The following is a 23,291-nucleotide window of genomic DNA, read 5'->3' on the forward strand; positions in this document are numbered from 1 at the left end:
ATTTTAATTTTTTTTTTTCCAAAATTGAACGCATGGGAAGTAAACACCATTTCAGCACACTATTGTTGAACAGTTTTCAACAGATACTAAGTCTTTTACTCATCCCCAAAAAGCTGCACTCAATTAAAGAGCCTTTTTTTGCTGTGAAGAAAAGCTGTCTGAAAACCATTGATAAGTCTTTTCCATTGTCTTCAGACATACAACTATTTAATTTGGCTGCTAATTATTTAAATGCCTAATCAGTGAATTTTTCCATAATCCTAATTTGTATTACAATTTGCAACCCTAAGCCATTGATCATTTGTAGGTTTTTAATACATATTCATTTCTCCTGGAATGTAATACATCACTTCCTTGCCTCTCATGTGGGCATGAGGAATTAAATTGTCTCCTGCAGGTGAGCAGGGAGGCAGAAGGAGATATTTGGGTTTTCCTGCCCTCATGCCTGTTTCCATGTGGCTATGGCTTCCCCAGAGAAGGAATATTGAGACCTGTGTCAAGTTCTTAAATGTTCATCCTTCTGCTTTGGAGGAACTGAGCTGATGTCAGTGTTACTGGCAAAAATTAATTGTATAGTTCTGTCTTCTTATTTTTATAATTTAATGTTCTGATCATAGCTATAAATTAATTAAAGTCTTATTCCTCTTCAACCCCCTTGAGAACTGCCTTGGAAAATACTTCATGGTAGTAACCCAGCATTAATGAGCAAATCATAGGGGAAATAATTTATAAAATAGGAAGAGTGGTAAAAATCTATTTTGTGGACAGTTTTTGCTGTGAAGTAAATCAAACAAGGAGACTGGCTAGTTTGTACACTGGTCAGTGATGTGTTCCTGCTAGTATCATTTCCATATTTATCTGTCTTTCCATGTTTATCTGATGCAAATGTATTTTCTGTTTCTTAGGAGAGCACTCATCTCACGGGAAGAATAAAACTCGGCAAATCTTCACATCTCAGCAATAAATATGTAAGTTTATTGCCTTTGTTTTCCATCCTGTAACATTAGTGTTTGTTAATGCCTTTAATACTCTTTAATCTCAGTATTGTGCCATGTAACAAAAAAAAAGGGGTTAAAAATGCAAGCCAAAACGAGGAATTACTTTAGTTGGCAGCAGCCTCAAGGAAAAGTGGCTTAAACAAAGCTCAGCTGGAGCACCCCATGGTGACCAGATTCACAGGCAAATTGAGGGGCTGAAGAAGCTGCCAGCTCACAGAGACAGACCTTCAAAGGCAAGAGCATGTGACTTTAACTGTTCAGCATTTCCTGGATGTAAACCCCTGGGTGAATTTTCTTTCTGTTCATGTGAGAAATAATAGATTTTTAAGGGCAGATACCTATTTAAAAAAAAAAAAAAAGAAAGAAATTTGGTACCCAGAAGTTTTGTACTCCTTTTTTTTTTCCCATGAAAAATCTGAATCTTTTTCACTTCATGCAAAAGCCAGGAGTTTTATTGAGGTGGTTTATTTAAGGCTTAAAATCCTAGGTGGTTAAATTATAGCAAGTGCTGGATGGTAATTTTATGTGTAAGAGGGCAGAGGTCATCAGAGTACTCTGAAATAGAGTTTTTTATAGGGATGCTGAATTTTCCTTCATATATGAAGCTTCCTCAGGCACCACAATATCCACTTCCCATGGAGCTGCTTTTCTCATTTGTGGAGAACTGTGGAGGGCCGTGGTCCTTTACTGAGGGTGGGAGAAAGAAGCAGCTGTGGAAGGGCCCCGTGTGACCAGGGTGGAGCAGGGGACAAGGATGTCCTGAGGAACTGGGTGTCACAGCACATGTGGGATGGACCCCACAGAGGCTCTGGTGAAGCCCAGACTCCCCCCAGCACTGTAGAATGAAGCCCCTCTAGAATGGGTCCCATCAGTCTCCACTGAGAAATACCTGGTTGACCAGAAATGTGAAGAACATCTTTGATGGTTTTGACCTATTCTCCTTTCCCCTAGGTAGAGACTGAGCTTTCCTGATGCCAATAGTAAGGACAAAATGACCTCCTTTGTTCCTTGAATTAGAGCAGCAGAATACAATTTTGCCTACATTACTGAAAACCCAGAGGTGGTTCAATTTGTGTGGAACTAGGAAAAGGGCCTGGACAATAAATTTAATCCTTATTGTCTATCCCATAATGGATTTATTCTGTCTTCCATTTTAGCTTACTCTTATGTTCCTGAACAACCTTACCTGGAATAATAATCTTGAGATGCTCTTGTCATTTCAGATGTGAAGCAACCTGTTTTATCACAATATGCAAGAACATCTCACCAAAGCTGTGTTTCAATGGGAAATGTGGAGAAGCTGAAGCTTTTTACCATCAGGCCACTTGTGTTAATGACCAGGTTTTGACTTCTAAATCTCAAGCATCTCCTTTCCCTTCTGGAATGACATGTATTTTTTTTGATGGCTTAATAACTGGTATACCATGTATATTTATTATTTTCACATATAGTAAAAGCAGGGAAACAAGGTTGAAGAGAATGTAAAAACAAGATGAGTGAAGATGATACAAAAATTTGGTGGTGTTTGCATAGTAGCTACTAAAAATGTTTTCTGCACACACAGGAAGGAATAAGTCAGCATACTTTGTTGAACTTATGGTAGCTCGGGATATTTTAGTTGTATGTAGCAGAATACAAACAGGACCTGACCCTTGAAACAGGACTGGGCAAACAGCCACTATGAAAATTAATTCAGTGATTTGCATGAGACTCCTCACTGTAGCACATGCTTTGCTTGTCATAAATGTTTACAGGGTGGGATGCCTGGCTGAGATGCTGAAGTGTGTGCTTCTTTTCTGTGAAGGGAGGAATATACCTTGCACTGAGGCTCTTTGAAACTGTGTAAATTACTGAACATAATCCTTGCAATGTAGCAGGCAATAGCTGGTTTTCACCTGTTCCTTGGCTAACTGCATTATGTGTGCTGCAAATATGACTCCCATATAGCCTGGGGCACACAGTGGGAATCAGCAAGGTAAGCAATTTCACAGATGAACCTTCTTCCCTGTGTTCTGAGTAATGTATGGGATTCCTGCGGGTTATTGAATAACTCTGGAAGTTCAAAGAGTGTTTCAAGTGCTAATTACAGACACTCAATTTGTACAGAGCCGGCAGTTCCAAAATATCAAGTAGTGCTTCTGCCTGCATGTACCCTACCTTTCTAGAACTATAAATGTTTGAAAGTTGTATTACTGTGAGCATCTGCTCAGTCTGAATCCACTGACTGTGGCATTCCAAGAATCATCTTTTCTTAAATTGGGAAATGGAAAGAAGACAACTGGTTGTCTAAGTGCAGGGCTGAGATCTGGGACAAGCATCTAAGTTTTGATACCTATTGATACAATTCTTTTGAGGAACTTTTCTCTCCAATTTCCTTCTCTGAAATACTAAAACTTGCTTAGCATGATGGTGAGAGATTGAGCAGATTTATTGCTTCATGTCTACAGACAAATCTGAAAAGTGTTTGTTTCCCTGTGCTTGGCCATTGTTCTTACTTCTGCCTGGATGAGTCTGATAATCTTTCTTAGTGGCACCATGAGAGACTTTTGGTGAAGCTCAATAAAAGATGGGAAACTAACAAGTGTCCATGCTGCAGCTGAACTTATGTGGTTCATTCAGTATTCCTGGATTGCTTGTGTTCCTTGGGAGCAGAGAAGTCTTGGATGCCTACTTTGGAAAGGTCAGGCCATCTAAAATATGCTAGTTGGTATCTGCAACTATTCTGGTTCTTGATTGATGAGGTTTCCTTCTAAAAAACGCAGTCATTGTGGATTTTTATGTTGATTAAAAATCCAAGGTATTTTGTAGTGTATTGTCTCATAGTGAAAGGACAGTAGAGAAAAGCAGAGAAATATTGTGAAATATCTGTTTGTTTTTGTGCAAAATCTGTTCAGAAACTATCATGTTATGTCAAGAAAAAAAAATTACTGCCTATTAAAATTTATTATCTTTATTAAGTAGCTATCCTTTTCTGTTTGCAGAAATGCAATCCATTGCACGTGTCTAGCACAGCTATTGTCCATTACTCCACATTCCTGTTTCACAGAATGAGGTGGACCCTTTATGACAAGCCTGGAGAGCAGACATTAGATATTCTGGGCATGGTGGTGGCAGGGACTCCATGAAACCTTGCAGAAAGCATGCTGGAGGTGGCAAATGGAAACTTCTCCTCATTACAATCAGTGATGGGGAGAGGACAGGCCTCTCTGCAAATCCTGATACTGGAAAAGTGAAAAACAACAAAACAGAGAAGGTGTTTGGGCTCTTCATGATAAGGGGCATGGCAGACAACCAAGTGCTCATCAGAAGGCTGGGAAACATCTCTCAAAGGGACTGGCTTGTGCTGAGTATGTATGAAGTAAAAGAGGTGAGTTCAGTGGACAGCAAAAATAAGAGCATGAGATCCTCTTAACCCCTGAAATGACAAAACTTGTGGTAAAGGGAGACAATATGAACTTCTGTTCTTGTTAAGAATCATGAGGGAAATTATGTTTGTATGAAGGAGAGAAGACAGATTTGCTTGAAGGATATCTGTAAAGCACAGAAAGGATTTGGAAGAATATTTAGGGCACTTTTCTTCTGCAGAGTTGAAGGTGCTGGAATTGCCTTTAATGGGAAGTGATGAACTGTCTGCAGAGAGAACTCAGTATTTAAAGAAGTTACATGCAATGACTTAGGTAGATGAAAAAGAAATGAAAAATCCATTCAGGTTGTCTGGCTCAACAGCTCCACTCTTAATACGTGTCTAAAAGAGCCACTAGAGTTTTTCTCGTCGCTAGTATGTAAAAAAAAAAAACCAACCCAAAAGTTTAAGTTGATCCTCCACTGTGAGGTTTTTCTGTATGAGAAAACTAGGAAAATGGATCTAGATTTGTAAAAGTCTTCTCAACAAAGTTTGACTAAATCTTCTGTGGACAGTCCCATCTAAATTTAATATTCTTCAGCTTCTGTGTCCTAATTTGCTAAAGTGAATGACATCCACTTCACTGTGGAATTAACATGCCCACAGAAATGTAATTAAACTGGATCTGCTTACAAATTAGTTCAGCTCATGAGTTACTTGTTAAACAAGTTTGTAGATCGAGTGTATGATTCTGATCTACATGTTACAATCCAAGACTACAGAAATATCTGGCTGGCAAAGACTTTGGGGTATCATCAATCACTGCCAGCAAAGTGTGCAGGGCTCAGGTTTGCCAGGAGAAAGTGTTTTCAGCACTGCTCATCTCAGGCTTAACTTGAGAAGGCGAGTCACTGTCTTCAAGCACAGAAAATTTCCCTGAGCTCTTCTCAGACTCTAACCCTGCTCAGTACAAAGATTTGCAATATTTTGGGAGTGACCAGTTGCAGCATGCTGGGATTTTGGACACAGTCCCAAACAAGACAAATGGGCACTGAAGAAAAAGAGCCAACGAAGCACAAAAAAAAGGTGTGCCACAATCTACTGGCAATTGGCTTTCTACTCTAAGATGCTGTATCAAGTAAGTTATTTGACTCAAAGAAAGAAAAATACTTTCATCACTATTTACAGTGAAAAGGTCTAGAAATGAGAAAAACAACATAGAAAAGTTGAAAATAATAATTTCTAAAAGGTAGATGCTGAAAAGGTAGGCATTAAGTGCTTTTCAAGCACAAGCAGCTTACTAGCCTTCTAAGTACTTACATATTCTCACACATTTGGCTGAGGGCCTCATGATGGCTGCTCATGAATGGGCCAGTCTTTTGGGTTTTATTTTGCTTATTGGATCTCAGGGATCATTCTGGCCAGTGACACTGCATTGTCTGTGGACAGAATTGTTTTACAGGCACAGCTTAGAAAGCTGTTTAAATGAAAAATATTCCTTGGTCTGTCTGTTGTGGGAAAGTTGTACAGCCTGCCAGCAAGGCTGCTCCAAGGGAGAGCAGTAGCACTGTCAGGATACTTCACCTTCCAAAACCCGCAGAGGCATCTGTGGGTTTGGAATGACTACACCCCACTGAAGAGGGGCAAACCATTTCACTGCATACCAGTGCACAGTAGACTTAGAGAAAGGCATAATGCACATCAGTCTCTCTGGCTCGGGACAGGGAGGCCATCAGCAGCATCTGTGACTCCTTGCTTGTCAGCAGCCCAGGATTTGGCTTTTCTGCTGTGCCCAGTGGTGGCAGCACTGCCTTCACAGCCTTCCCTTCAATTTTTGGGCAGAGTGCTGGCTATTGATTTGCTGTTGTATTTCTGCAGTTCTCCTGGGAGCTCACTCACCAGAGCATTCCCCAGCACGCTCAATGGTGTGCCCCAGCATGCTGGGCACCTCCAGCACACTGCCTACAGCAAAGCACTCTCCTCAGGAAGCTTTAAACATATATCTCAGGACCTCTCTGGCACCATTAATTATGGCTCCTCAATGTCTTCAAATTAGAACCCTATATCTAATAAAATAAAAGAGCTTAAAGATTACTCTATTGATTTCCAATTGAGGCCACTTTTCCGGTTATGGCCACGGGCAATCTATAAAACACAGACTTTAATTAACCCTGGTGAATGCAGCTGACATGAAACGTCAATACCCTCAAAATTTTCAGCATAGAAAGCTGAAGGATCTTCTCAGCTCCCTTGCATCCACTTTGCACGTTCCCTGGGTGGAGAGCCACAGCAGAGGCACCTCCCTGTCAGGCTGCACTGGGACAGGGACAGAACCTCTCTGCTGCCACAACCATCTTTATTGCTGGCATCGCTGGCTGTGCCTGCTGACATCCCTCTCCCTTTGCCTTCATCTAGAGGGTTGAACTAGAGCTTAGAGGTCACTTTCAACACAAATTATTCTGTGATCAGTTCCCATGGCTTTGTAGGTAGGCAGGACAAAGACCCATGAACAGCCTGCTGGTGGCCTACAAGGGACACCCAGCAGGTCCTGCTGGTTCCTGGGGACCCCGTGCCATGGTGGGCAGCTCTGAGGCTGTTCTTCAGGCATCCACAGGTAACCTTTCATTCTGTGGCTGTATGATTGTGGGCTCTGCATTGTGCTGGGCCTGTTCCTTGGAACAGTGTCCTGTAATTTCAGGGTGTTAAGCTGCACAGAGCTTAGTCAATGATTCGAGGTCAACTCTACTGAGGTGCCTCAGCAGGGCAAACCCATCGAGAGCTCTGTTACATTTCAGGACCCTCACAGGTGGCAAAATTCCAAAGAGAGGAGCAACACTCAGGACCTCTGGCTGGCCAAGGGTGAAACATAAACCTGCCTGTGGGAAAGTGCTTCACTGCCTCACATGGCAGGACTTCTGCAGCAGCAATGCCAGATTTTGGGGCCACATCACAGCACTCAAGGGAGCAGCACTAAACAGAGCAGCTACAGAACTCACTACCATAAAAAACCCACAATATAAAGCTGGGAAGAAAGAAAGGGCTATGTGGGCAAGGAGCATTTCATCGGTTTTCATCTCTGCTTTCCATAGAGCATTTATTTTCTCCAGATTTGGTGCTTTCTGATAGAAAAGCAACCATGTTACTGTGTTCTTTACTATTATTAAGAACTTTCACCTTTCTCATTACATCAGTGGGACGCTTCCCTGGTCAGGGCTGCTGTTTTTCTAATGAATGTGGCTCATTTGTCTGTTTTCCTCCCTCCCTGCTCTGCTTTTGGTCTGCCTGCTCTTTGGGTAGTAATTTGATGTATTGAGCTCTCACCACCTCCGCTGCCCCTGGGGCTGAAGTTCTGACGATGCTAAACAGTTAAAATGCAATGCAATTACAGGCAGTACAGAACAGCAGAGAATAAGCCAGCAAAAATTCAGTCATGCATAACGCTGTGGAGACTGTGTGGCTGTCAGTCTCCAACTCCAGGAGATAATTTGGGCTTTTTAAGAAGCAATAATTGAGCCTTTTGCATATGCTGCGGTTATGAACTAGTCAAAAGCCTGTTTGCTCTGCACCCTGGAGCACCAGATGGATTGGATAGTCCCTGCAGGTCTTCGGGGGCTGCCAGCTTTACACTTCAAGACTTTTCTAGCTCCTGTACTTGGAAGTTATTCTTTTGACAGCTCTTATGCAAACAAGCACCTTGTCTGAATTTAGCTGGCAAAGTGAGGAAGGAAGGGTGAAGAAGAGCATGAAATCCACATAGCTGGAGGGAGTTCAGAGCCAGAGCTGAACTCTGCTGCTCACCTCAACCCAAGAAAAACCATTTGAGAGAGAAAACATATCAGACCTTCAGCCCTCAGAGTATGGGAAGTGCTGTGCACTGCAGGTCAGGCTGCAGCCGCAGGTATCCCATGCCAGCCAGTCTGATCACACTGACTTTCAGTCCTATCTCCATGAATCCCATGTGCATATTTCCAAAGAAGACTCGGTACTAGGAAGCTCAACAAAGAGCTGCTACTAGAAAAAAAAAAGTGATTGGAGGGAGACTTTTTTTCCCTGGGATTTAGCAGCTGACTGCATTGGGGCACACACCTGATGGGAAGGGCAGAGAGGAGGTGGTTGCAGGTACCTGCAGCTGCTCTGCTGACTATCAGGGCTTTGCATTGGACTTGCAGGTTAAATTTCAGAGGTGGGCTACAGAAATGTCTAAATGCTCACCTCTTGCAGTCAGAGCCCCTGCTGATGGAAGGGGGAGCAAGAGGCAGGATGGGAGGGAAAGCACCCATTGGCTACCAACCCCTCATTTGCCCAATGCTCGTTGGGCTTGCTTACACACTCTCCCTAGGTCCCTCCCTCACATCCTCAAATCTGTGGGCATTCTCTGCAGTCTGGGACAGAAAAGACTTAATCCTACTGCACTACAGTTTAAGCTCTAAGTCCTCTGCATGAAGGGCCTGACCTGCACCTCTGGGGGATGGAGATAAATGGGGCCAGGATGTGAACCAGACTGCACTTTGATGCTGCTTATGCCAGGTGCTTTAGGAGCTATGGCACACACCTGTGCCAGACTGTGCATGGCTGAGGGACTGGGAGAGACTCTGGGTACCCACCCCACAGAGAAGCTGGCCCTGAGGCACTTGTGTTGCCCATCACCCCAGTAATTTCTTTCAGATGCCACTACTGTGTAATCACCAGGGAGATTTTGCCTCATGTATCACCTCTCCTCTCTCCCAGGTAGGTTTTTTATTGTTGGGGCTGCTTTGCACCCTCCTAAATTATTCTCTTGGCAAAGGATGAAGGCTTTGGGGCATCTTCTGTCCTCCAGCTCATAATTTTTAGACTTCTTTTAAACAGCATTTTAGCAGTTCTTTGGAACTTTGCTGGCCTGAAGCTGTTGCATGCACAGGACCACAACACAGTGAAGGTGATGGAATTCTCGTCCCTGGATGGAGAAATGTGGAATGAGAAGCATAAACAGGAGCTGGTAGGGAGGAGTCAGTCTGCTCCATCATGCAGTGTCTTGGGAGCAAAGGTAAGGGGTGGGTATTGATAGATGAAGTGTGCCAATATGCTGCATCTCTGCTTTCTGGGCTTTCAAAGCTTTTTTTCCCTGTGCCTACTAATCAGTGGTGGAATGAGCTGTTTGGGGATTGTCCCCTTTGTGTGGTGTACACCATGGTTTGCACAGGAGTCATTGCTGTGCCATCTGTAGTCTGAAAACACATCCCTGCCTTTCTCCACATGGCTTTGTTAAAAACTGCCCTGTTAACACAGCAGGGCTGGGTCAGCTGTGGTGGTGCTTTGTGTACACATTCAGCTTTCTACCTCCACACAGGTCCTAAATTAAATCCAAAGTATAAGGAGGAGGAGGAATCCTGACACTGAAAATGTCAGTGGGGTTCCTGCATCCCTGGGGCAAGCAGGTGTGAATTTATGTACCTGTGCATCCTCTGGGAGAATAAAATTAAAGCATGTCACCCTCTATTTTCCTGAACTGCACCAGATGATCTGATAATATTGCAGCTGTCTCTGAGGGACTGCAAGGCAGAACTGAGGGTCTGAAGAGGAGAGAATGAGTCTTGTTTTCTTGTACTTGGAAAAAAACTTATTTGAAAAAACTGCAGTTTTTTGAGCCTTGCCATGGATTGCAGAATGGAGGTGACTTCCAGATCCAGAGATGTTTGGTTGAAAATATTCCAGACTTTTTTTATTTCCCTCCTCATTAAATGAGGACACCTAACGTGATGGTTTACTGTGCCAGTTTAAGGAACAGATTCATTAGGATTCAGCTGCAGTGCAGAGACAATGCACTAACTTAGCTGAGCCTCAGTCATTAGGCACACATGGTTTTTATTTTCTGTAGCTGTGTCTAACATAATAAATTAGTTATTTTGCCCCTGTGTGTTGGAAGCAGCAGGAATTAGTGCAGAGTATAAACAACATACCTGGTAGAGCAAAATAAGGAAAAGTTAATGACCATAAGTAGTGGAGAAAGAATTTTAGGTATTCAAGGTGGTGTTCAGGGAAGAAACCCTAACTATTGTGGATCAAATAATCTCACAGCTTTTAGACAGCTCTTTGCAATGGAGCACATGAATACTTGGAGTCTGTGTTTTGTAAGAGAAAACAAGAGACATTATTCCCACGTTACCACGGGGGAAAAACAAGAGTGAAAGAGCTTCACCTTGCCAAGGCATGGCACATGCCTGTGGTGGGGACAGGGACAGCAGCCATCCAAGGCTCACTCCTGCTTTGCTCTGCAGGTTTCATGCCCAGGAAAACACATTTCAGGCCTGAAGTCCTGCGGGTGAAATAGAAACCAAGGGAAATTGCAAGGGCCCATCATCTTTTTAGAGGCTAATATTGGGATAATGTTAGCCCATCCTGTTTTATTTATTTGGTTTTTATTTAAATTTAAGTTAACTTTTTAATTGTTCACCCTCCATGGTTTCGTGGCTTACCTGAAGCTCTGTGACAGCAGGTGCCTTACCAGAAATATTTAGCTGGCAAACGTGTTTCATCAGCCTCCAAAACTGCCTCTGAGCATCGATGCCTTGGCAACCACTCCTTTTGCTTGCCATTTGCTTTCATCTCCCATATTAATCCAAACTGGTCTGCTTTTAGCTAAGCTGGCTTGCAATGTCCAGCACAACACAGCAAATTGCTAGAGAAATGCTGAAACTTCTGGAGCAGGTGTAAAACAAGCAAACAAATCAAAGCAGTGGTTTGGATCTGTTGGGAGAAGTAAAAGCACAGCTTCCCAAATATACAATCTATAAAATCCATAAACTGCAATAGAGAACTAAAGAATTCCTATCCTGAAAATACCTGTTAAAAAGTTGCTCTACAAAATGAAGCAGTGCTTTTTATATTGGACAACTTGCAGCAAACTTTAATCTTTTAATCCAGAGAGACTAGAAATATCAGTGTAAGAAAATAACCATCTTTCTTGATTTTCTTTCTCTTCAAGCAGCATGAAATTCAGCGTTCTGATTGCAAATGCCCTTAGATGAGCCCCGGGTGCACACCACATGCAGTGGTGGTGGGTAGGTGGAGAAGTCAATGATGGTTTATTTTTCCTTGGGGTTTCCATCCCCAGGAAATGAAAACTCCGCTGATGAAACAGAAGAATTTTTCACAGGGAAATGCATGACGAGCCCTTGTACAGGGCTCCCATGCAGGGAAGGGTATTTCAGCAGTCCTTGAGCTGTGAAGTACCATGGCCAGCTGGTAGGTGGTGTTCACCAGCACTGGAACCAGAGCTTGGGAAGTGCAGGTCTCACTTGGGAAGTGCAGGTGGTTAAAGGACTTGTGCCTTCAGTAGGATGCCTTCTCCTGAATATATGGACAGGTATGTGATACAAATGATCTCCTCGAGCCAGGTCTTATGAGCTCTTGGAGAAATGTATCACACCCAAGGTAGCTCTGCTACCTCTGAGGGCATAAAATCAGCAGGATGGCTTCTATGGTAGTGTTGGAAACAGGAAAGTTTTAATAAGAGGCAAAATGACAAATCTCTTTATAGAGAAAACCCAAGCCAGGGGCAAGAGGCTCTTGCTCCTGGTAAAACACCCCACAAAAGCAATTAGTTCCTTTGTTCTCTTCTTTTTCTAGTGAATTGCTCAGGTGGGACTTTTTTGCTTCTGTCCAATTGGCTCTTTTTAAGTTTGAGGTGAAGTCACCAAGGTCCTTTGAGGTGTCTTTTTACCTAATTGAGGAGAGAAACTTCTAGGCTTTTTTTCTTTTTTAAGGAGACAAAGGATAATTTGGTCATTCCATCAACAGGGAGCACATTCCTACAGGTACATGCCATTGGCACCCGCTGGCCACATCCCATGTAACTCCTGAGATGGATGGGGCCACTTGCTGCCAGCCCATGACAGCAACCTGGGTCTAGGAGCTGCTACTAGCTCCTCGTCCCCTCTGGAGACAATTTGCTTTTGCAGTGGGAAAGGTAAATGGTGAGATGGTGATGCTTTGTTTCTTTACCTGACTACTCACTTCTGTCTTCTGTTTTTCAGGCTGTGTTGAACACAGCAGTCTACATATCTGTATTCTTCTGATTGCCCTTAATCTTACAGGCTTTTTAGAAGGGCAAAGAGCTTCAGAGAAGCTGGCAATGCTCCTGTCATCAGCTGGCAGTCATCAATGGAATGCTTTAACCACAACATAATGGAACAGCTTGGACCATAAACAAGCTGTCTGGATACCTACAAGTTATTCTCAAAGAAAACTGTTTTCTTTGCATCTGTGAACAACTTGCTGTTCTTTCAATCTTCAGAGCACCGAAATCATGACATTTTCACCAAAATATCCACCAGAGTCTGGCCTGAGAAATACAAGGCCTTGCCCCCCAAGCAGGCCCTGTTTCTTTTTCCCCATACAACACATGCTGGCCACAAGAACTACAAAGCTTGTGGCTTTAGCACTGTCATGGTTTGACACTGGCACAATGCCAGTGCCCCCATGAGAATACCCTCTCCCTGGTTTCTGCTGTGAGATGTGACCAGGAATAAGCAAAGCAGGCTCCCACTTAGGAAAAAAAATTATTAACTAAACTACAAGGGAAAGGAAAAAAAAAAAAAAGAAACACACAAGGAAAATGAAAACTTCACAAATACATCTCCTCCTCCTCCCCAGCAAATTCCCAATGCAATACAACCCCCAAATCATCGACTCTTGGTCCGGCACCACCCTTCAGAATACTCAATCCTCACTTCATCGAGAGGAGAAGGAGTCCTTCTTGTGCCAATGGTGACCTCTTCCTTTCATGTCCAGCGCTCTCACCACTGAACACAGACCAGAGCTGCTTCTAGGGTCGACTTTTAAGGATGCTTCATCCCACTCCAAAAAGGCACAGTCTCAACTTTGGGACATCTGTCCCCCCCATATTTTTCACCCCCTAGGGCCGAGGGGTACCCACACCGAACCCTCTTGGTCCTGAGGCATTGCCTCCCCCTAGAATGCAGTCCCTGTATCACAAGGAATATGGTTCTGTCCATGGCTACACAAAAAGAGTCCAGCATAAGCTACTCCATCATCTCTTCCACCTGAGTTCTTCTCTATTTCTCTTGTGGCCCACTTCCTCTTATCATATCTCTATCTCTCTTCTCATTCAGCTCCAGGAGGATTAGCATTTGTAAGGTTTCCATCATCCAAGAAAAGGGTTAAAAATCTGAGGCTCTTTCTGTCCAGAACTCCCATGGCTTCCCTGCTGGGCACCTTCTCGCTGCACCCTCCCCTTTCTCCTCCTCGGCCGGCCACTATTAAATTTCAAGGTGCCACAAGCACAGGCACCGGCTCTCTCTCTGTCTCTCCTGGAGGTGGTGGCTGCCCGATGCCTCTCAGTGCCCCTCCACCCTTCCATCCTGCAGGGGCCTTCCCCTCCCTTCTATCCAGGGCCCGGCCTACCTCACCCGGCCCCATGGCTGCCCCTGGGCCTACCTCACCCGGCCGCATGGCTGCCCCTGGGCCTACCTCACCCAGCCGCATGGCTGCCCCTGGGCCTACCTCACCCGGCCCCATGGCTGCCCCTGGGCCTACCTCACCCGGCCCCATGGCTGCCCCTGGGCCTACCTCACCCGGCCGCATGGCTGCCCCTGGGCCTACCTCACCCGGCCCCATGGCTGCCCCTGCCCCGCCCAGCCCGCAGCCGGGCAGGGCAGCTCTGAACCTTTCCCAAGAGAGCCTCCCAAGGGAGAGCCCTGCTTTAACCCCGTGTGCTCAGAGGCGGACCCAATGTCCCAATGGCCACATTAGGTGCCAATATTAAAATCTGAGCACCCATTGGCCTGACCACAGCATCCCAGAAAACATATTTCCTGTCAAACCACCACAAGCACATTGCCCCCAAATCAATGACTACAGGGAGAGGAAAAGAACAAGCTTCTGACTGCTCCAACCAAGAGCCTTACTTCCACCTGTTAGACAACATCTCTGCCTATCAGCACAGTCCAACACAGAAGAGCAGACAGACAATATTTAAATCAGTCAAAACTTTATTTAAATTGAATTAATCAAAAATGAAACTATATATAGGAAGAACTATATCCATAAAGAAAGAAGTCTCTATAACTATCTAAGTCTATAACTATCTAAGTCTCTAACCATCTAAGTCTCAAACCATCTACGTCTCTAACCATCTAAGTCTCTAACCATCTAAGTCTATAACCATCTAAGTCTCTAACCATCTAAGTCTATAACCATCTAAGTCTATAACCATCTAAGTCTATAACCATCTAAGTCTATAACCATCTAAGTCATCTAAGTATGTCCTGAGAAACAGAAGCATTCATAAATAAACGGGATGGTATAGTTCTGGACTGAGCTCCACCCTGCAGGTTGGGCACATGTGAGAAGCCTCCAGAGCAAGAGGGAGGCACCTGCTGCAGAAGACATGGCCACACAGGGTTGACATAAGCTGTCGTCCACGTTGCACAAACTGGAAGAAAGAAAACATGTATTGAGAGGAAAGAATTTGAGTGTGCTGCTCTATTGGCACCAGAGGCTCTATTTAGAGCATCTGGAATCAGTTAGACTAATGAGGGACCCACAGATGTGCCAGTGCCATCTTGGCAAAGGCTTCTCCCTCTACATTCACCATCAAGAAGTGACTTGTGGAGCTTCACAGCAAGGGCTGTGCTTCCAGCCAGCTGCCCACAGCACCCCACATCATCCAACTGACTTGTGCAGCTCCCCTTCTGGCTTTCTCCTCCCACAAAGCAGAAAGGACCATCACAGGTGCATCCTTACCTCTGAGTAAGAATCCATGCAAATGGGACACCTAATGACAACTCCTTGCTGTGCACTTGAGGGAATAGAACTAGAAAGAAAGTACAGCCGTTAAGATCAGCACACTTCAATGGTTATTGATACATTACATCTCACATAATCATGCAACTGCACTGACTGGCCATGATACATCTCCTTTGAAGAACCCAGCTCTCTTTAAGTCTCTGTGTGCTGCATTTAATGAGGATTTGGGGGTCTTGCTGCCCTGAGGGAAAGGGTGTCCTGGTTTCACCAGGAGAAAGGTGCAGTCAGTCACCCTGCTCTGGGATTTGAAGTAAAAGCAGTCTCTAGCACTGGCCAGTAGTTTCTGTATGGCAACTTTGACTTCCAGTAGGTCATCAGTAAGAGCTTTTTAACTACAGCATCCAGCTGTCCTCTGGGAACTCTTCACCCCAGAATATTCATTCCAGGACCCAGTTTTAAACCACAGAGTAACACGGCTCTGCCAAGATCCAGCCCTGGGAAGGAGCCTTTGGTCAATTTTAAATGCTGCAGCACTGAACTCTTTCAGCCTTACCTAACAGAGCAGTTACATTCAGTAACTGAGAAGCTTGAGACTGAAGGAACAAAATATGCCTTTTTTTATATTAACCAAGTGGTGGGATTTGTTCACCAACAGACTTAAAAACCAAAATTTAAACATCTACAAATTCATTGGCAAAATGCATGATGGCTTAGAATAGTAGAAGCCCTTTAGTGGCACATTTAAGGCCTGACACCTAAAAGTTCCATACTCAAGTTCTCTCCTGTATTGCCTTTCCAAAAGGCTCAAAGCACACCAGTTATAGTAAAACCTGTGTCTTTCCCCCCACCCCAAAAAGCCACTTTAGAAAACCTTATAACCTTATACCATAATTCTTATGTTCTTTGTCTTCCCTAGTGACACAGACACCCAATTTAATTTAATCAGTCTAATGAATTAATTCATCAGTCTAATGAATCTTTCTTATCCTGATGGAGTGCTCCTACAGCAGGACTTTCCTGTTTCTCTGCAGAATGGGGATTTTACTGTGCAGGCATCCAACTTCAACTGCAAGATCTCCACCACAGGAGGAAACAAAGCAAGGCCTGTGACATCCAGCACTGGCCATAAAAGCATGACCTCCACAACTGCCTGTGTGCAAGTCTACCTTGGGAAGAAGGGCTCCAGCTCCAGGAGAAAGGCGCCCAGCTGGCACCATTCCAGCAGGGAATTTCTGCTGAAATTTGCCCAGCTGCTGCCTGCCAGTTCCATGATGCCAAGCCCAATTGATAACAATGGAAGCATTTCCATATCTAACATCACTACTAGAGCTTGCCAGAAAAAGCAAATGCAATACTGAGCTATGGCCTGTGACCAATCCCCCTTCCTTGCCATACCCCCACACTCATCTCTCAGGTTCTGTGCAAAGTTGTACATCTGCCCTGGGCTGCCTTTTTCTCCCAAAATGCAAATGGTATCATTTGATCATCATGCAACATGGGAGAGGGAGGGAAATACATAGAGAATGGGAAGGCCTCAAATATAAACCAGGCACAGCAGTATAACTTAGTGCTACACAGGAAAGAAAGAAAGGCACACAAAGGCTCTGTGTTTCGTAGGGCAGGAGCCATACATACTCTGAACTTTCAGTGTCCTCCTCCTCTGCTCCCTGTTCTGCAGGGGCTGAGTCAGCCACAGGTGCATCATTAGCTCCTGTTCCATTACCAGAGCCATCCACCTGTTCCTGGCTGTTCAGTGTAATATTTCTCCTTTCTTGTTCATGCACTGTAATTTAATTTTCAGAAGTTAGTGCTATTATTCTCTCTCTCCCTGGAGCTACCCTTGAAATGAGTTATATAAATAGTCAGCAATGGTTCCTATTTTAAAAGGACTATTCAGCTGGGTTAAAAACAATCTTCAACAAACTACTTTCCCAAATAGTAAGGTCGAACCCTTCCAGATATTGTGACTATTCTGCTACAGACCAACACAAAACATTTGCTCTATTGCTGTATATAAGCACTGCCCTTTGCCTTTCGCTAAAGGCAGTTTCAATCCCTGCTGCTTGAGTTTCTTTAAAAAAAATAAAAAAATATATATATTTATTATGTTTAGGACAATTCCATTGCCAACTGTAAAACATCAACTCACCTTCAAGAAGCTTCCATTGATGGGAAGGGAACACATGGGAAGGGAGAGAAAAGAAGATACAATTAGATTTGGTGAGCCCACTGGTGCTTCACACAAGCCTCAGCTCAGAAAGCAGTTACAGCAGGGGAGGTGAGCAAGGGTAGGCTATCACCCTCTATGTTTGGTTAGGAACATTCAAAGCAGTAGCACAAAGAGCTGCTGCCCTGAAAAACAAAGAAGTGGGTGCTGCTGATTCTGCTCTCATTGCTGCAACAGGGTAGAAATAGAGGTAGCTTAGGAACCCCCTGAACACCTTCCTCCCTCCCCACCTGTTTCAGCTCCCTAATTCAATTTGGCCTAGAGCTGTTTCTTTCCCTCCTTCTTCCTCAAAAGGGAAAATTCAAATGTGATATCCATAAACATTCAGTATAAGGTGAACCACTGCTGAAGAAAGGAAACCACAACAGGCATTGGGAGTAAAGAATTCCAGTTTGCTGCTCTATTGGCACCAGGAAAACTGAACTGGAAATATGTGCAATCTATCACTCAATGCTAGAACTACAAGGAACACACAGATCTGCCAGTTCCAGAGCCCTCTGCCAGAGGGCTTCTCCCTCTGTGGACACCATCAAGGAGGCACTTGGAGGGATGGGTAAGTTGGAGCTTCCCAGCAAGGGCTGTGCTTCCAGCCAGCTGCCTGTGGCACCCACCTCAAACAACTGAGTTGTACAGCAACCCCTCTGTCCCCTCCCCTCCCACAAAGTAGAAATTATGAGTGGATCCTCACCTCTGAGTCCTCATCCTCACTAGCTGGAGGTCTGGAAGGACCTGCTTGCTGTGCACTAGTGGGAACAGAACCAGAAAGAACATGCAGCCATTAATTCCACTGTCTATCAAGGGTTACTGATACATAAACTGTAAGTGATTGAAACACCCCCTATTATGATTTAGCAACATCCCAACCCACTAACACAACCATTCAAAAAACTTTTATGTACTGCAGTGCAACTCAGGCCATTCTCTGAGAAGCATTCAATATTGTTGAAGAGAGCAGTAAGGTTTCTTCTGGACTTTGGTGTTTGGTTCTCTTACAGACAGGCCACTATATGCCAAATCAATTTTTTTCACACAGAATCAAGTAGACCCCAAAAATGTTTCTATGGTATAGTAGAAATCAGGCTTTGAAGAGACATTTTCTCTTACGTACTCATCATTATCTCTTTGTTCCTCTTCGTTGTTCCCCATCACTAGCACAGCTGAATTATCTTCTGCTCTGACGAAATGTGGCTGCTGCCGCAAGTACCACCACTGTTGCATCAGAGTAGAAATGGAGGCATTAGGAACCAACTGAACACCCTCCTCCATGCTCTCCCTGTTTCTGTTCCTTAACTGGGCTTGGGCTGGAGGTGTGGGTCCTTACCTCTGAGTAATAATGCATCCAAAATCGAGCAACGTATACACTGTCTGGCCATCTCCTAAAGGGAACAGAACCAGAAGTACATGCAGCATTAACTTCACTGGGCACCAAGGATTGCTGAAACATAAGCTGTCAAAAATTGAAACATTCCCTATTCTGATTTAGCAACATCCCAGCCCAACAACACAGTCATTCCCATAGCTTTTATGTACTGCAAGCATTTCAGCATATCTCAAGCCTTATTTAAGAAACATTTAACAATGTCTTCATGCACAGAGAAGAAAGGCTTCTGCTGGATTTTGCTGCTTGATTTTTTCATTACTTCTCTTCAGGACACTGTATTCTAGGTCTGATGTTTTGACACAGAATCAAGCAGAACCCAAAAGCTTAGCAAAAAATTGGGTTTACCATATATCAGAAATTAGAAAGACAGTTTCTCTCTCCCATACCCTTGATTATCTCTTGGTTCCTCTCCAGTATCCCTTGCAGGTTGCTCAGCTGAATTCTCTGCTCTTCTGAAAAATTGTGGGGGCTCCCAGTCCTGCAGTGAGATAGAAATGGAGGCACCTAGGAATACCTTCCTCCTTGCTCCCTTGTTTCAGTTTCTTAATTCCGTTTGGTCTGGAGCTGTTTCTTTCCCTCGTTCTCCCCCAAAAGAGCAAATTCTGCTGTCACAGCTCTAAACACTTCATTCTGGCTGAACAAATCAACATGTGGATCCTCACCTCTGAGTCCTCATCCTCACTAGCTGGAGGATTGGCAGGACCTGCTGGCTGTGCACTAGAGAGAACAGAACCAGAAAGAACATGCAGCCATTAATTTCACTGTGAACCAAGAGTTCCCAGTACACAAACTGTCAGTTATTGAAACATTTCTTATTTCTGATTTTGCAATGTCCCATCCCAGCATCACAATCATTCCAAGAACTTTTATGTACTTCAAGAATTTCAGCACGTGTGAAGCCATTCTGCTAAAGGGCTTTATGAACAGAGGAGAAAGGTTTCTGCTGGATTTTGCAGGTTGGGTTTTTCCTCTTTTTTTTTTATTACTACTTTTCCAGACCGACCACTTTATTCTAGGTCTGAAGTGTTTTGCACAGAATCGAGAAGAACCCAAAAGCCTGGCAAAAAAAAATGGTTTTACCATATATCAGAAATCAGAGTTTAGAGAGACACTTTCTCTCTTGCATACCCATCAACATTCCTTGGTTCCTCTTCATCATTCCTTGCCAGTAGATCAGGTGAATTCCCTGCTGCACTGGAAACATTTGGGTGCTGCTGGTTCTGCTCCCTGTCCTGCAATGGGGTAGAAATGGAGACAGATTAGGAACCACATTCCTCCTCTGTTTCAGCTCCCTAACTGGATTTGGGCCTAGAGCCATTTCTTTCCCTCCTTCTCCCTCAAAACGGAAAATTCAAATGTGATATCCATAAACATTCAGTATAAGGTGAACCACTGCTGAAGAAAGGAAACCACAACAGGCATTGGGAGTAAAGAATTCCAGTTTGCTGCTCTATTGGCACCAGGAAAACTGGACTGGGAATTGTGCAATCTATCACTCAATGCTAGAAGTACAAGGAACACACAGATCTGCCAGTTCCAGAGCCCTCTGCCAGAGGGCTTCTCCCTCTATGGACACCACCAAGGAGGCACTTGGAGGGATGTTCAAGTGGGAGCTTCTCAGCAAGGGCTGTGCTTCCAGCCGGCTGCCCGTGGCACCCACCTCAAACGTCTGAGTTGTGCAGCTCCCCTTTTGTCCCTTTCCCTCCCACAGACCAGAAAGGACAAGAACATGTGGATCCTCACCATTGATTCCTCATCTGACCAATATGAACGTTCACAATTAAATCGCCGCCAATCACTAGAGAGAGAGGAGAACCAGGAGAACATGCAACCATTTAAACATGGAGCCATTTATTTCCTGAGTACCAAGGGTTACCACCAAAGAAAATATTGGTACTTAAAACATCCCCTATTTTGATTTAGCAATATCTCAGCCCAACAACACAATCATTCCCAGAGCTTTTACATACTGCACGCATTTCAAGCCATACTGAAGAAGCATGCAGTAATGGCTTCATGCAAGAGAAGAATGGTTTCTACTGGATTTTTTTTTTTTTTTTTGCTTTTTTTGTCGGCTTTTTTAAAATTACTTCTCTTTCTGTCAGGCCACTCTATTCCAATTCTGAAGTTTTGGCACAGAATCAAGCAGAACCCAAAAGCTTGGCAAAATCTCCTTCTGCTATGTATCAGAAATTAGATTTTAGAGAGTCAATTTATCTGTCACATACACATCAAAATAGATTGGTTCTTCTTCATCATCCCTTGCCAGTGATTCAGCTGATGCTGAAAGATGTGGCTGCTGCTGGCTCTGCTGTCTGTCCTGCAATGGGGTAGACATGGAGGCACTTAGGAACCACCTGAACACTCTACTCCCTGCTCCCCCATTTCAGTTTCCTAATTGCATTTGGGCCTGGAGGAGTTTCTTTCCCTCTCTTACCCCCAAACTGGCAAATGCACTGTGGTATCCAAAAATATTTTGTAGTAGATTAACAGTTGCTGATGAAAGAACCCCAAATCCAAACCCACTTTGCTTTTGGTGGAACTGGAACTGGGTCATGCAGGTTCTCTTGTAAAGTTTGAGGCCTTTCCTTTGCGAAGGCTCAGGAATAATGCTGTCAGGAGTTACCCTTTATGTTATGCCTGCTGCATATTCTGCTTTACACAGCAGCAGTGACATCCCAAAACTGAGGGAATAAACTACACTGTGGGCTGGATCAAGGGCTATTCTTTCAAATAGCAGGGAAATGAAAAGAAAAAAAAAAGTGACATTTTTAAAGACTTCTTGGAGTAATAAAAATACAACTGGTTTTTACCCCAGTCAGCTGCAGTTGCACTTGGCACCTCAGTGATAAGAGCACCTTAAACTGATGTTGCAGCGAAAACACTTTTTATTTGGGAAGTCAAAACTTCCTGTCCTTTCCCTTGCTTTTTCTTTAAATCACTGAAGCAACAAGCTCTTTTAGATTATTCTTCCACTCTCTGCAAGTGATACTCAAAGAGATAGATGCCAGAAGACAGACCCAGGAGCTCAAGAGCAAATTATTTGAATGCAAGATGGAGAGGAGTGTGCCCTTCACTACTTACCACAGGAGACTCATCGTCACTGATAGTGATGACTTCAGGCTCTGAAGATTCAGCTGTGAGATCAATGACTTCTTCAGCTCTGAGATCTCTGCGTTCTTCGCCTGTGACATTTATGATATCTTCACCTGTGAGATCAATGACTTCTTCACCTGTGGGATCTATGGTGTCTTCACCTGTGAGATCTATGACTTCTTCACCAGTTGAAAAAGAGAACATTAGAACCAAGGTCAGAGATTGCAGACGAATGAAATGGGCTACCACTGTAGAACAGGCTGTGGTTGGATTCATTGTGCCCTTGGTCTCTTTTTTTCAGGAACGCGTACCACATTTCACTCAAGCTTTGCCCTCAACAGTCCACAGGGTGCATTGCCAGCCCTGTCCCTCTGAAGGGACAAAACAACAGGAAGAGCAGCTGAGCTCCAAACAACTTCTGTTGGATGACAACAACTTACAGGATGTTCACATCAACAGATTATTCATTTCATATATAGGAATGTTTAGCACACAGGAAAAAAAAGCCCCACCAAAGGTGTAATCATAGAGGGGATCCTCATTTTGAAGTATCATGCTGTACATGTTCCCCTGAAGGATGGGCCACAGCTAATGACAGGTTTTCTTCATCTTCATCCAGCTTGGGAGATCCCAAACTCAGCTTGCCACCCTCCACTGTGGCAGCTGCAGTGACTGCCAGCTCATCAGAACACACAGTCAGGGCTTTGAGCAGCACTTGAGGACTTTTGCTACACACCTCCTCTCCCACTAGCAGCCAGTGTATCGAGCTCAGTAGCACCAAGACAGTTGTCAGAAGGCTTGCTGTTTAGGGATGCCATTCCAGGTGCTTCCTCAATCCCAAGGTTCCCTTCCTCCCCAGTAAAGGGCCTAGAACCTGGCAAAAGCACATGGCCAGATGGTCTTCAACCCTCCAGAAGCAGTTTCTGTACTCACCAGGCTCAAAGGCAGGTGCACCACTTTCCTCAAGGTCTCTTGGCTCTGTCTGCCAAGTTCCACCTGCGCTGGAGGACAGCAGCCTGATCCGTTTCCGAGGTGGTAGGGAAGCAACTGCTCCTCCAGGGCGCTTTTGCTGATGCTGACAGGGAACAAAGCCTGAGCATTTTCTGTGGCACGAATCTCAACACAGACCTCGGTTTTTGCAACACCAATGACAGCACACAAGGATACAGAAAACTCTCCTGAAAAGGCTGGAATACACACCAAATGGTGCTATGGGCCATTCCCAACTGAGCACATCACATCAGGGAAAAGACGTCACCCCTGATCTCCCACAAGCCACCTCCCCAAGAGCGAGCCTGTCCCAATGGCTTGGGAATGAAAAGACCAGTTCCCAATTCCAGCACCTTCCCGCCCCCACCGTAAGCATTTCTGCACTACTGCTAACACCCACAGAGATTCAAAACCTTCACTATTCCAGAATGTCAAGTTACATGAAGTTTTCAAAGGTTCCTCTGCATTTGCTACAAACTCTTGAAATGCTTTCTAGAAGTACCCTGG

At 44.3% G+C, this 23,291-nt stretch overlaps 2 protein-coding genes across 3 annotated transcripts in view; one reads left to right on the plus strand and one right to left on the minus strand.

Moving 5' to 3' along the window:
* EMCN (endomucin) overlaps nucleotides 1–3,951 on the plus strand; it is a 55,115-nt gene extending 51,164 nt beyond the window's left edge. For both annotated transcript variants that reach the window (XM_071431850.1, XM_071431851.1), the window contains exons 11-12: nucleotides 906–968; nucleotides 2,222–3,951. In XM_071431850.1, coding sequence (XP_071287951.1) covers nucleotides 906–964 — 59 coding nt within the window. In that variant the 3' untranslated portion in view covers nucleotides 965–968; nucleotides 2,222–3,951. The remainder of the gene's footprint in view (nucleotides 1–905; nucleotides 969–2,221) is intronic.
* A 14,036-nt stretch (nucleotides 3,952–17,987) lies between these two features.
* LOC139592573 (uncharacterized) lies at nucleotides 17,988–22,225 on the minus strand. The gene is made up of 8 exons (XM_071432675.1): nucleotides 21,783–22,225; nucleotides 20,442–20,496; nucleotides 19,827–19,930; nucleotides 19,361–19,415; nucleotides 19,085–19,176; nucleotides 18,639–18,693; nucleotides 18,426–18,526; nucleotides 17,988–18,060 (listed from the first exon to the last, which is right to left on the minus strand). Exons 1-8 carry the CDS (start codon nucleotides 21,890–21,892, stop codon nucleotides 17,988–17,990), a joined length of 645 nt encoding a protein of 214 aa, XP_071288776.1. The 5' UTR covers nucleotides 21,893–22,225.
* Between the last annotated feature and the right edge of the window lie 1,066 nt (nucleotides 22,226–23,291).

Source organism: Agelaius tricolor, unplaced genomic scaffold (assembly GCF_023055355.1).
Source record: "Agelaius tricolor isolate 1412-34295 unplaced genomic scaffold, bAgeTri1.0.p SCAF_8, whole genome shotgun sequence".
NCBI lineage: Eukaryota > Metazoa > Chordata > Aves > Passeriformes > Icteridae > Agelaius > Agelaius tricolor.

Bases quoted from the DNA above. Each gene is read 5' to 3' on its own strand.
- LOC139592573 (XM_071432675.1), bottom strand. From the start codon at position 21,892: ATGTCACAGGCGAAGAACGCAGAGATCTCAGAGCTGAAGAAGTCATTG. The intron at 19,177-19,360 runs GTGAGGATCCAC...ATCTCACTGCAG, and splicing joins GTGAGGATGAGGACTCAGAG to GACTGGGAGCCCCCACAATT. The intron at 18,694-19,084 runs GTATGGGAGAGA...TGTTCCCTTTAG, and splicing joins GAACCAAGAGATAATCAAGG to GAGATGGCCAGACAGTGTAT.